The 14,675-nt window shown below is 43.7% G+C and overlaps 1 protein-coding gene across 2 annotated transcripts in view; it reads right to left on the reverse strand.

Annotated features, from left to right (window-relative positions):
• Window positions 1–3,963: 3,963 nt before the first annotated feature.
• pik3r5 (phosphoinositide-3-kinase, regulatory subunit 5) overlaps window positions 3,964–14,675 on the reverse strand; it is a 43,332-nt gene continuing 32,620 nt past the window's right edge. For both annotated transcript variants that reach the window (XM_077198998.1, XM_077198997.1), the window contains exons 14-18: window positions 10,715–10,791; window positions 10,504–10,597; window positions 9,948–10,030; window positions 9,272–9,387; window positions 3,964–4,675 (exon numbers count right to left, since the gene is read on the reverse strand). In XM_077198998.1, the coding sequence (XP_077055113.1) occupies window positions 4,528–4,675; window positions 9,272–9,387; window positions 9,948–10,030; window positions 10,504–10,597; window positions 10,715–10,791 (518 nt within the window). In that variant the 3' untranslated portion in view covers window positions 3,964–4,527. The remainder of the gene's footprint in view (window positions 4,676–9,271; window positions 9,388–9,947; window positions 10,031–10,503; window positions 10,598–10,714; window positions 10,792–14,675) is intronic.

Raw genomic sequence — 14,675 nt, forward strand, 5'->3', positions numbered from 1 at the left:
GTTGACAGGGCGTGCCGTCCACGGACCGCTTCGCCCCTGTGCCCCTCTGTCGCCAGACCCCTGGCAGAGCAGGCCCCGCGGGACGACCAAGATGCTCACCGCCAAACGCGTTTTCGAATGCATACGGCCCCAGGATTGGTTTGCAGTGATCGACCTGAAGGACGCCTACTTTCATGTCTCCATTCTTCCTCGACACATACCGTTCCTTCGGTTTGCTTTCGAGGGGCAGGCATACCAGTAAGCGGTTCTCCCTTTCGGGCTAGCCCTGTCTCCTCGCATCTTCACTAAGGTCGTCGAGGCTGCCCTTGTTCCCCTTCGGGAACACGTGGTTCGCATCCTGAGTTATATCGACGACTAGCTGATCCTAGCTCACTCTCGAGTTCAGGTTTGCGAACACAGGGACCTAGTGCTTCGGCACCTAGCTCGTCTGGGCCTTCGGGTCAACTGGGAGAAGAGAAAACTTTGCCCTGTGCAGAGGATCTCTTTTCTCGGTATGGACATCGACTGGGTCGCCATGTCCGCGCAGCTTACGAGCGAGCGCGCGCAGTCACTGCTGACTTGCCTGAGACAATTCGAGGGCAGGAGTGCGGTTCCACTGAAACTCTTTCAGAGGCTCCTGGGGCATATGGCATCTGCAGCCGCGGTCACGCCACTCGGATTGCTTCATATGAGACCGCTTCAGCTTGGCTTCGCGACCGAGTCCCGAGGTGGGCATGGCAACACGGCACGCTCCGAGTACCAGTTACTCCGACCTGCCGTCAGTTCTTCACCCCGTGGTCGAACCTCAGTTTTCTCAGGGCGGTTGTCCCCCTGGAACGAGCTTCCCGGCATGTTGTTGTCTCAACAGATGCTTCTACCTCGGGCTGAGGCGCCATGTGCAATGGACATGCTGCCGCGGGCTCCTGGACAGGACCCCAGCGGCTATGGCATGTCAATTGCCTCGAGTTGTTGACAGTACGCCTTGCCCTGCACTGCTTCCGGGCCTTGCTCAGGGGTCAACACGTACTAGTCCGTTCAGACAATACCGCGACTGTAGCGTACATCAACCATCAAGGTGGTCTATGCTCCCGCCGTATGTCACAACTCGCTCGCCACCTCCTCCTATGGTGTCAGAAGCATCTGAGGTCGCTTCGAGCCATTTTCATTCCCGGAGCGCTGAACTGTGCAGCCGACGAGCTCTCACGGCTTCAGCCACTGGAGAATGGCGACTCCATCCCCAGTCGGTTCAGCTGATTTGGGACCAGTTCGGGGACGCACAGATAGATCTGTTTGCCTCTCACGACTCGACCCATTGCGCCCAGTTTTATTCCCTGACCGAGGGCATGCTCGACACGGATGCTCTGGCGCACAGCTGGCCGCAGACCCGCTCAGGTGTCTTCGCTTGCTCACCATTCCACTCCACGGACTGGATACGTGCAATATTCTCCTCAGGTGAGCTTCCCCGAAAGCCCTGAGCTCCTCCAGCACTCCCGACGTCGGCGCTAGTATCTATTGCCTTCGCTTCGGCTAGGTGCCTCCCTATTTCCACGGTAAGCCTCTCTGAGCATGTGTCTTTCCCTTGGCAAGCCACCTTGCCTCCCCTGGGGTTGAAATATTCCACCTGCGGCTGGACACCCCAGTGTTCTCCATATGCATCCCTCTGGGTCATATGTGTATTTTCTAAGTCCCCCCCTCTGGGTTGGCAATAATTGCATATTTCCTCTAAGCTATGGGATATGCCCCCCAGTGTACCTTGGTATTCCTGTGCTAAATAGGAGTCCTTCGTCCGTGCCAGTCTCACGACAAAGATCTCAGATTTACGCAGGGCACTGGAAGACAGCCGAGAAGGTGGCGTGATTAGACTGGTAACCCCATTCGTCGTCATCCGACGTAACTCGGAGTGACAACGAAAGGGAACGTCTCGGTTACGTATGTAACCCTTGTTCCCTGAGTAGGGAACGGAGACAATACGTCTGCCTGCCACTTTCCGCTGTACCACGGGGATCGCCTGAGCTCAGTCTTGGCTACTCATCGAAGAAACATATCTGCATGTTGCCGCCTTCCTCCTTTTATACCCACAGGTGGGGCGGAGTTACGCTATGCAAATTCCGCAGACCCATGGCATTTCTTTGCCATTGGCTCGTTTTGTAATACTCGAAGTCGATAGGTGTTCTAAGCGAAACCCCATTCGTCGCCATCCGACGTAACTTCTCCGTTCCCTACTCAGGGAACGAGGGTTACATACGTAACCGAGACGTTTTTTGTTATCAAGGACTGTTGGTTGTCTTTTTGTTGGTGTTTTTTATGTTACCGGCCTAGGGACTGCAGATGAAAAGTAGTATCTTTTACTAATTCTGGCATATTTACATGGTGTATTATCGTACAACAATGTTCATGAATATGCATGGTCCCTATCAAATAAACTAATAATTTTTTTTTTTTTAAATAAATAAATGTGAGAAATTCTTATTAATAATAAATGAAGACAGGCATCAGGGTTGACCCCATTACAAATCCTTTCAGAATGATCTTATTTCCTATTGACAAAGGTACTATTTATCCTCAAACTTGATCATAACTGACATAATCCAATTTTATGTGCACATTCAAGCTTTTACTTAATGGCTGTTTTTATTTGATTATAGCCAGTCATCTTGTGACTTTTTCTTTTTTTAAATTTCTAATAACATAGAACAGGCTAACAGTTCATAAACACCCTGAGCAAAACAAGGAACATGAAAGACTGTTTTTTAAGCAGACAGAGGTGTCATTGTTAAGTTATTAACCGGACATTTGATCACAAGAATGCCTCTAAAAACTGCAGGGCACAGTGGAAAAACCAAAAGCAAGCATTTAAAGTCTATGTAATATGTGATGACAGTCGCATTAAAAATCACATCCATGTAATGTATAAAACATTGGTTTATTAATGTGACTATAGGGCAGACTCCTGACAATTGCCAATAATATCATTGTTAGTCATTATGTAACCATATTCACAGAGTAGTAATTAGTAATTTAATTTGAATGGGACTTTAATACATTTTTTTATTTGACATTTTACAGTGTACACATATAAAAACAATGAATGCACCTCATGAACATAAATGTCACATGAAAAGTACCGCTTTAGTTCTCTGAAATGCAAGGATATAAAAAATAAAAACATTTTGCATAACAGTGCACATTTCAGTAGCACATGTCATTAATCTGTACCCACAATACTCTTTCCAACATGTTATCACACCAAAATAAAATGTAGTATGGAATACACCTACAATTTTTAATAAACAATTATTATTTTAAAACAGTCTGCCCTGAGAGTGAGTAAAATCCCTCAATTTGCTCAATTTTATATTTTAATAAAAACACATACATATGTACATTGAACACCATTGCTTGATAAGCTTGCTAAAATATATACAAGTTGAGTGTTTGTAAAATAATCAGGAGAAAAAATTGTTTTGACAGTTATAGTGATTATTTTAGATTATAAATATACACATGCATTGAAAGAAAGAAAGAAAGAAAGAAAGAAAGAAAGAAAGAAAGAAAGAAAGATTTCAGTTTGTTTCGCTTACAAACTGCAGCAGTATTACACAGTGTTCTGACTGAAGAGTCTCGGTTTTTTATTCACTGGTTCAGCCTTCAGCGTCCACATGGGTTGAACTCAACAACTGTTTTATAAGGACATCTATTGGCCAACCGACCAAACTACAAGAAGAGTTATTTAAACCAGACAGGTTTCAAATGGTTTTAAAGTCATAACACCAAAAATAAAACAACATAGAGGATATACAAATATATACAAAAACAATCACTGAATACATTAGATTTTTTTTTAAGGACTATAATCTGAGGCTCCATTGTTTCAATTCTCTGGCCAGACAGAAATTGGATTAAATAAACAATTAAAAAAGGAAAGCATGTAAATGAGCCCACACACACATACATATATATATAATATATATATATATATATATATTTTTTTTTGTTGAGAATTTTAATTATAGCTACATAAAATAATTACATCATATTTACAATCAAATTAAGTTGTCCAGAGTGCTTATTTGGATGCTGGTTAATATGTACATTAACAAGAGTATTCTGGTAGTTAGAAATCCATGCCAGTTGTATAAGAACCAGGACAGGCCTTGTTACAAATAAATCCAGTAATAACATCCCATTCATACCAAACCTTAACCATAACCAGATTCAGATGTTAGTCGTAAGTCCACAAAATTTGTCTCAGTTTGCCCACCGAATTATATTCAGTAGGATGTACCCTTAGAAAAAACAAAAACTTTTGATCCGATTATCCTAATCTCAGAAGTTTGAAGCAAACAACCCAACATGTACATACTGTAGACATGATGCTCATATAATGTAATAAAAGGGAACTTTTCCCCAAAAGTGTATCTTAGCTTTTGTACTGAGAGTCGATATGCAAAGTTGTAGTTTGAAACTGAAAGTGGAAAACTGGTATGAACGTTTTACCCAAACTTAAGTCTAAGGCTGGAGGTGTGAGTTAAAGCCTGATCTCTGGGTTTAAGGCTGAGGTCCACTGAAAGTTGCAATAGGGAGGCAAAGAAGAGAGCAGAAGGTTGGCTGCAGAGACTGGGTCTGAGATGTGAACACCCTTCCTTTCGTCCAATCAGTCGAACTATCTGGCTTATAACAAACCGATACCTCACACCTGCAAAGAAAGAAATAATTTTGGGTTGTTTGGCATTGTAGGAGTTTACATTCAAATACTAATATACAGGGTCCAAAAAGTAATTGCCGATGGCTTGTACACTGAAAAAGTTTACCGGTTGTAGGCCACAAAACTAGTTTTATAATAAATATTTTTAGTGTCTCTATGGCAATGGAATTATTAAACAGTTTTTTTCTTTGTGACAAAGAGTGATGGTCACTGACTCACTTTCAATGACAAATGCTAGTTCTTTTACGAGAGTTTCTCTCGTACTGCGTACTATCATTGAAGCCAAAAATTATCCTTAATTTTGAATTAATGTAAAACGCGTTGCAGCAGCATGGAGACATAGACAAGGCTGCTTGCGCGCCTATAGGCTGACCTGCAGCAACAGAAGCAGCCTATCAAGAGAGGCCCTGCGTGACGCCATATCCGTTTCCAATGGGGGCGCTTCGCGCCACTACGTCACGTCCTGCCCAAATAGGCGTGGCCTTGAACTATAAATATAGCTCGACAGGCTGATACTAACTGATTTTTCATCTCTTCAGCGAAGCTCACGCATCGCTGGATCCAGAGTGAGAAGCCGTGCCGTCTGAAAAAAAGCCTTCTGCAGGACGAGCTTTGCATCTGAAGCTGCTGGCCTTCATCTCGCCGCCTTCAGTCGCCGTACCTGCTACGCTTTCCGGCGTATATATACTTTTACTCTGCCGAGTGTGTGTTCGCCGCCACTCGCACTCTCTCTCTTATCTAAAAGAGCCAGCGTCTTTAAGATGCCTCATTCCTGTGGCTCGTGCCGAGTCGCACTCAGCGACGGGTATCGCCATGTCATCTGCGTTTCCTGCCTGGGTGAGGATCATGCAGCTCTGATGCTCGCTGACGGTGAGGACTCGCCTGGCATTTTTCTCTCCGAGTCTGCACTTCCACCCGCTATAGTGCCACACCATATAAAGTATGCCTACTCCCAAGCCTTCTCCAGCCAGCGAAAGCTTGCCGGTTCGCCCGCCATCTCCGCCAGCTTCACTCGAGTCGCTCACCGACGGACAGCGGTGCCGCCGCTTCCGCCATTGGTGATGACGAGATAGCTGCTTCTGTGGAGAAGGACAGGTGCTCTATCCTGGCGTCGGACAGTGAGGATTGGGCGAGCTCTGTGGACCTCCCCCCCTCCGCGAGCCCGAGGCCTCAAAGTCTTCCTAGCCCTCCTAGGTAAGCAACGGTGTTAAAGTCTCGCCGCGGCCAGACTCGTGAAAATGCGACTGTTCCAGTATATTCTGCAGTAAACAAGCCGGTACCACGGCCCGCTTGCCTGCACACAAAAGCCATTTTACGGCGACCCAGATAAATCACATGATGTGTATTTTATGTATTCCGGCCACGGCCGATGGTGTCGATTGTGCATTACATGTGGTGAATGTGCCCACAACTCAGTGCCCACAAACGCTACACAATGCATGTCCAACGGTTTTCTGTAAAAACGAAACCAACACACATTCAGTCAGGCTTCGCCGTGGGCGTGGTCTAGCGGGATTACCTTGCAGGATATCTGTACGGCGGCAGGCTGCGCCTCGCCCTCTACATTTATAAGGTTTTATAACCTAGAGGTTCCCGCCTTACAGGCTAAGCTTCTGTCGGTCTAGTAATCAGCTCTGTCTGCCCCGTTGCTCCGGCTCAGAAGGCTGAATTTTGCTTGTGCATCGTTCACTGACCGATAGAACAGCTCCATGGGTGTTGAAAGACCCGTACTGCTACCCAGTTCAGGCTGAACGCTGTTCACCCTGACTGCGTGGTATACTATTAACATGATTAGCTCCTGTAGGATGCTATTTTTGGAGAATGATGCGTACTGCCTCTCTTCTCCGACTCTCTGTGAGTCTAAGGTGATTATGCACTATATTTGCCCCGGGTTTCTGCCCTTGGGACTTTGGTGCTGGATCCCAGTACGCACAGCGTTTTACACTGTGTTCCCCATAGCGTAAGATATTACGCAGTACGAGAGAAACTCTCGTAAGAGAACATACTTGGTTACTAACGTAACCTCGGTTCTCTCTAGAGAGGGAACGAGAACTGCGCATCTTGCCGTGCTTACAACATGCTCTGGTTTGCTTCGGCGATGAAAAACCAGTTTGTATCAGCCTGTCGAGCTATATTTATAGTTCAAGGCCACGCCTATTTCGGCGGGACGTGATGTAGTGGCGCAAAGCGCCCCCATTGGATATGGCGTCACGCAGGGCCTCTCCCGATAGGCTGCTGGTTCTTTTACGAGAGTTTCTCTCGTACTGCGTACTATCATTGAAGCCAAAAAATTATCCTTAATTTTGAATTGATGTAAAACGTGTTGCAGCAGCATGCAGACATAGACAAGGCGGCTTGCGTGCCTATAGGCTGACCTGCAGCAGCATGCAGACATAGACAAGGCGGCTTGCGTGCCTATAGGCTGACCTGCAGCACCAGAAGCAGCCTATCAAGAGAGGCCCCCGATAGGCTGCTGCGGTTGCTGCAGGTCAGCCAATAGGCACGCAAGCCGCCTTGCCTATGTCTGCATGCTGCTGCAACGCGTTTACATTAATTCAAAATTAAGGATAATTTTTGGCTTCAATATATCGTGGAAAAGGTTTTCCCCATAGCGTAAGATATTACGCAGTACTCATTCCCTCTCTAGAGAGAACCGAGGTTACGTTAGTAACCGAGTACGTTTCCATCTCAAAGTAAAACATGAACATTTCATAATTTTGTTCCATATTTTTTCATTTTGCTGGCTTAATACAAAAAATGCTGAAACAAAATTAAAGATGAAATACTTATATTGTGAAATATTATTAAAATTTAAAATAACTTCTCAAATGTAATTTAAGGTTAAGCTGAATATTCAGCAGCCATTCCAGCCATTATTTCCAGTCTTCAATGTCACATGATCCTTCAGAAATTCATGATCAGTCTAATATGTTGATTTGATTTGGTGCTTAATGTTTTAAAAGGTTGTGCTGCTGAATATTTTTGTGTAAACCATGATGCATTGTTTTGCAGGATTCTTTGATTTGATTTTTTTTAAAGGAACAGCATTTATTAGATTTTTTTAACAATGTACCGGTTTAACTGTCATTTTTAATCAATTTAATGCATCCTTGCTGATTTGTTTTTAAATACATTTAATCTAATTAATTACACAATGTGCTGAGTAATTCATCGCAAATTAATCGCATTACTCTCATTCATTCATTCGATTTGTTAAAACAGGTTAAAGACATTTTTAATGCACATTTGTCTGTAATTAATTGCGATTAATCGCACCAAACATTAAAGTTTACTATATATACACTGTATTTTTATATTGTTATCATTTTAAATTTAATCTCTAAATTAATGTAGAAGTCATTAACTTGTAGAAAGTCTTTATTTTAAATATTTATACCAATACTGCTGCTGATGTCTCGATCAAACCGATTTTTTCTTAATTTTAGTCATTAATTATAGCCATTCAACATTACAGTATAATTGAAAGCTACGAATTTTAACATTTATTAGGCTTTAAAAAATATAACAACTTTTTATTTAAGTGACCTTTAAACAATCGTTACATAAGCCCATTATAATAAATTTCATATTTACCTGTACCCTTCAATTTATCAGGGCAACATTTTTTTCTATTGGCCCAGTTAGACAAGTTTAGGTTTTTGCTTGGCCTGTCAAAATGCTAAATGTTTTTTCACCCATGTAACCTTGTAAACAGAGCTATAAGATTTTCAGATAGGTCATTAACACATAGGATATATACAGAAATTGAATAGAGATATTAAACACTTCACAGTCTTCACTGCATAAATTATAAACTAAATATTATAATTATAGAATTAAATGTATATTAATACATTAATGCTTATTAAAGCTACAAATGTTATTCAGTATTTTTATTTTGTTCTTTAATTATCCTTAATGACAAACAGCAGCAGGTTTATTAGGCTGTTGTCACTTTAAGACCTGCAAAACATGACGTGGAGCTGACACCCATTTTCCCACAACTTCGTACGTTCATTTAAGACTTCATTAAACTAATTTAACCACGATTGCGAGGATACTCAACAAAACTGGCATTTTTGCAAAATGTTAAGTGTTTCTGAACTGGCTATCTGTGCGCTGTGTAGTCGCTTGTGTTACATAGACAGGAGATTCACAGGATCAGTACAGCACTGCGTTCTGTTTTGTGTCTTATTGTGCTTGAATGGTTTAAAAGCATTTGCATGAATAAGAGCTTGATAATATTGTAAGCTAAAGGATGACAGGATTTAAAAATATATATTTTTAACGCGTTAAACTGAAATTAATCGCATGAGTTAACACATTATTTTGACAGCACTAACATACATACATGCTGGACGCAGTAATTAAAGTAGATTACCCCAGTAAAAGTATAAATATGTAAAAGCATAAACGTACTTTTAACAGATCAATGGTGATACCAATGCCAAAGTCATGGGTGTGATAAACAGCGAACAGGTGTAAACACTTGTCTTACTTATTTATCTGCCATTGCTGGGAAGGAAATAAATATATTTTCTTTTTAGCCAAAGTTTAGCATAAAAAGCCAACAAAAACAAACTGTACCTGGTCACACTCTGCAAAATTTTCTTCTCATCTTGGTCCAGACAAACTGCAAAGGTGGTGTTGCAAGTTCCGCTAACCTGAACCTTATCCACTTTTACTTGTGTGGTGGTCAGTTGCTGGAATACAAACAACATTATCTGAATAAAACATTAAAATACTCTAACTTGAATCTCCCAAATAACTTTAACATTCATAAACATTTTACTTAATCTATGCAAGAATATAAGAGCTTTGTGAATAGTGTTTTCATTAGACTTGCAAAAGGAGATATGTGCATTTTCATACTCAGTATAATCTATGCTTCATTTATTTATTTCAAACATTTGTAACAAACAGTATATTTTTTATTCAATCGATAACAAAACAAGATGGAGTACAGTCAGTGTGTGGTGTAACTGAACCAAAGAGTAACCACTAGCACTGTAAAAATGAAAGTACAACTGACACCAAAAACACAAAGGTGTAAAAACAACAGCCATGTCGTGTAAACCAGTACAGAAACAGGTAAATAAAAACCAAAATGTTTGCTCTTGATAAAAAAAAAAAAGTTGTTTGTCGGCTGCTACACATTGCTGCAGAAACCACAAGAGAGAGTAACTGTAGGTGTTTGCACTAAGTTTGTTTTGGGCTGTTTAAACCACAGCTTAGTTTTCTCCCATACTTCCTTCCTGCTCACCTGATTGTAGCCTTTCTTTGATTTAGAGTTTTGTCTCTTCAGCACTTCTGTCATTGTCAAATGAAGGCACTCCATTTTAGAATCTAAAGAAAAAAATAAAATAAATGAAGCACTTGTGATTTGGATTTACATGCACTAACAATCAAAATTGCAAAAAAAACGAAAACATTTTTGATGCATCTGAGCGCAGTAAAAGCAAATATTCATAACTATTGGAAACACGTACTATATGAGTAAACTCCGCAGTTAAACACGATTATTTAATAAATACGTTAAAATAATTGATGGATTCAACAAAAGCATATCCAATTGATTAAAAACCTTAAAGTTATCATTACAAGTTAATTCCCCTATAGTGAAAATAAATGGGATCTTTACTGTGTAAATACAGTGTTGCACTCCTTTTTTATGGAGCAACAGTGATTTTACAGTTCATAAGAATATCAATTTATTTCATTCATCATTTCATTAAATTACAATTTAAACAATTAACATTCCTAATTAAAATATGTTTTAAAAAGTTCTTTCTATACTGAGGTCAATGTTATTATGTTACCTAGTTCCTCAGGATTCCTGCAGGCTTTTAACAGGTTTATGGAGGTGCAGGACTTTTCTGACATCGTCTTCTGACTTCTGCCACTGACATGTATCTGAAAGTAAAGGCAAAAAAAAAAGAAAGAGGATAAATGAAAATGGGATTACTTGCATTAAAATGAAAATGGATCATCATTTAAAACTAATCAAAACACTGGAACGGTTTGTCTTACTCTGTTGTAAGTCACTTCTAGTGACAAAGGAACAGCCTCACGGTCTCCATCAATGCCAAATCTCTTACTGGCAGCACCTGCAAAATAATAAAAAAGATTGGATTCTTTAGAAAAGAAGTCAAGTTAGTCACCTCAACTACAGCAAAACACAATACAGCTATTATAACAGGATCCGAAAAGTTCTTCTTCCTTTTTTTATAACGTATGAACATTTTTGATTAGTTTGAATTTAAAGCTGCTTCCGTTATATATCTTCTGAGAAGTGAAGATCTGCTACTACCCAAAAAAATATTTCAGATAATTATGCAGACAACAGCATGCTGTAAGGAGCAATACACACACTAAAAGACCTTTCGCATTACTCGCGTCAGCGATTCAATACACTGTCATGCGCCGCTCTGACCTCCATATGCAGGCAGAATTATGGAAGGGTGATTGTACAGGGTTGCAAGATAGTAAAGAAACAGAAGTAAACAGTGAGCACGTACATGCCAAAAACATTATGACCAGTCACAGGTGATGCAGATAATATCATTGGTCATCTCCTAGCAAGGTCACATATTAAGGACTGGGTAGATTAGATGGTAAGCAAACAAATTAGTTCTCGTAACAATCCTGCATTCAATCTGCTGAATGAAGGAGAAAATGGCAGGAATAAAGATCTGAGTGACTTTGACAAGGGGGGGAAGGTGACTGGATCAGAATATCTCTGAAATGACAGGGCTTGTGGTTGCTCCCGGTCAACAGTGGTGAGAATTTACCAACAGTGGTCCGAGGATTGACAAACCATGAACGGACAACAGGGTGGTGTTGGGCACCCAAGGCTCAGCGATGCAAGAGGGCAACGCAGGCTATCCAGTCTGGTCTGACCCAACAGAAGGTCTACTGTAGCACCAGTCGCACAAAATTTTGATGTTGGCACTGGGAGGAATGTGTCACAACACACAGTGCATCACACTCTGCGTATAGGGCTGCGTAGCCGCAGACCAATCAGCTGCAGAACTGGACCTTGGAGCAGTTGAAGAAGGTGGTCTGATCTGATGAGTCCGTTTTCTTTTATATCACATGGACGTTTGCGCCGTTTACTTGGGGAAGTGATGGAACCAGGATGCACTGTGGGACAACGACAAGCCGACAGAGGTAGGGAGTGTGATGCTCTGGGCAATGTTCTGCTGAGAAACGTCTCTGGTTACGTATGTAACCCTAGTTCCCTGAAGCGAACGAGACGCTGCGTGACGACGCTTTGGGAACGCCCCTGCGTGAGTGCATCATGAAGCACGAATGAAATCAGTCCAATGGCGAGACGGAACGTCATAGGCGGGTGACGTCATCGACCAGGAAGCTATATAAGCACCCCAAAACACAAGCGCGTCAGCTTCTGATTAGACTGAAGCAAGTGCTCACGGGCATGCTGGGAGTATGGCATAGACACGCAGCGTATCGTTCCCTTCAGGGAACTAGGGTTACATACGTAACCAGAGACGTTCCCTATAAGGGAACTCGAGCTGCGTGACAACGCTTTGGGAACGCTAATACCAACATCGCCATACGAGCAAGTGTCCGTTGTGTGAAGTCAGAGCGCACATTCGGACGAAAGCACCTGCGCCCCTGGAGTGGAGCTGAAGTCGAGATGATAAAACTTCACGAATGTGTGCGGTTAGGACAAGCCTGCCGCATCACAAACATCCTGGATTGATACTCCTGACAGGATAGCCTTAGAGGCAGCCATACTCCTGGTTGAATGAGCCCGGACAGCCAAAAGAGAAGGCTGACCGGCAGACTCATAGGCAAGTGAGATGGCCTGGACCACCCACTTGCTCAACCTCTGCTTAGATACTGGACAGCCCTTCTTAGGGGGTCCAAAGCAAACGAATAGCTGTTCACTCTTTCTCCACAGGGCAGCTCTGTGGATGTAAGCATCAAGGGCCCTAACAGGGCAAAGCAGATTTAGTTTCTCTTGGTCCGACGTCAGAAATGGAGGAGGACAGAAAGCCTGCAGTACAAAAGGCCTAACCACATTGGTTGGTACATTGGGAACGTATCCCGGCCTAGGGAGGAGGAAAGCCTTCACTATGCCTGGTGCAAATTCCAAGCACGAGGGAGAGACCGACAGAGCTTGGATATCTCCTATTCTTTTTAATGAAGATATAGCCAGAAGAAAGATAGTTTTAAGAGTGAGGAATTTCTCCGAAACTTCTTCAATGGGCTCGAACGGTGCTAGAGAGACCTTCTAGAACAACCACCAGGTCCCAGGTCGGCACCCTCGTGCGAACTGCTGGCCTCAGCCTCAGAATGCCACTAAGGAAACGGGTTACAAGTGGGTGTCTCCCGAGAGAAGCACCACTCAAAGGGACGTGATAAGCAGATAAGGCCGCCACATACACCTTCAGTGTGGAGTGGGATAACCCTGTGGAGAAACGCTCCTGAAGGAATTCCAGCACTGCACCCACCGGGCAGTTAACTAGGTCCAGCTGGTGTTCTCCACACCAAGAGGTGAACATTTTCCACCTCAAGGCATATAATTTCCTAGTGGCCGGAGCTCTGGAGTGGAGGATGGTCTCCACGACCTCAGTCGAGAGACCAAATTCTATGAGCTGGGCCCCCTCAGAGGCCAAGCCCACAACCTCCATAGATCTGGGCGGGGGTGAAGTAATGACCCGCTCGCCTGAGAGAGAAGGTCCCTCCTCATCGGAATCTCCAGAGGAGAGCCGTCGAGGAGAGAAATTAGGTCCGCAAACCAAACTCGGGCCGCCCAGTACGGGGCTACCAACAGTAGACTGACCCCGTCCCGGCGAACCCTCTCCAGAACTCCTGGGAGCAGAGCAATCGGCGGAAATGCGTACAGGCGTGACCTCGGCCACTCCTGTACAATCGCGTCCAACCCCAGAGGGGCTGGAGGACTTAGGGAAAACCACAGTTGGCAGTGTGATGTTTCCCTGGATGCAAATAGGTCTACCTCGGCACGACAGAAGTGTTTCCATAGGAGCTCCACCACCTCGGGGTGGAGTCTCCACTTCCCGGGCCTCAGCCCCTGCCTCGACAGGATGTCTGCCCCCTGATTCAAATACCCCGGGATATAAATCGCCCTCAGTGAAAGAAGCTTCACCTGGGACCATAGAAGGATCTGGCGCGCCAGCTTGTATAACGGGCGCGAACGCAGACCCCCCTGATGGTTTATATAAGAGACCATCGATGTGTTGTCTGACCGGACAAGAACATGGTGACCTCTCAGGTCTGGGAGGAAGTGTTTCAGAGCCTGAAACACCGCCATCATTTCTAGACAATTTATGTGCCAATGATAATGATGGTCCTGCCACAGACCCTGGGCCGAGCGACCACTCATGATCGCCCCCCAGCCTGTGAGAGAGGCGTCCGTCGTTAGTGTTACACGACGACACAGAGCCCCCAACACAGGACCTAGGGACAGGAACCAAGGTTCTTTCCACATAGCCAGAGCACGGAGACACCGTCGCGTGACCCTGATCTTGCGGAGCGGGTTTCCCCTCGGGGAGAACCCCTTGGTCCTGAGCCGCAAGGTATAACGTTAGACGCTGCTGCCATCAGACCCAGAATCCTCTGATATTCTTTTACAGTGAGTGACTGGCATAGCTTTGCCTGTTTGACGGCTAAGAGAATCGAAGCTATACGAGCAGGAGACAGACGTGCCTGCATCGTCGTCGAATCCCAAACCACGCCCAGAAAAGTGGTCCTCTGTACTGGAGAAAGCACACTCTTCTTGGCATTGAGCCTCAACCCCAACTTTTTGATATGGGCGAGAACGACATCTCGATGCCGAATCGCCTGATGCTCCGATTGAGCCATAATCAACCAATCGTCGATATAGTTTAAAATGCGGATGCCCTGGAGTCACAGCGGAGCCAGAGCTGCATCCATACATTTCGTGAAAGTTCAAAGAGACAGTGCTAGGCCGAACGGAAGAACCCGATACTGGTACGTTTCG

This window comes from Siphateles boraxobius, unplaced genomic scaffold, assembly GCF_051911475.1.
Source record: "Siphateles boraxobius isolate OS27281-9 unplaced genomic scaffold, OSU_SipBor_1 41, whole genome shotgun sequence".
NCBI lineage: Eukaryota > Metazoa > Chordata > Actinopteri > Cypriniformes > Leuciscidae > Siphateles > Siphateles boraxobius.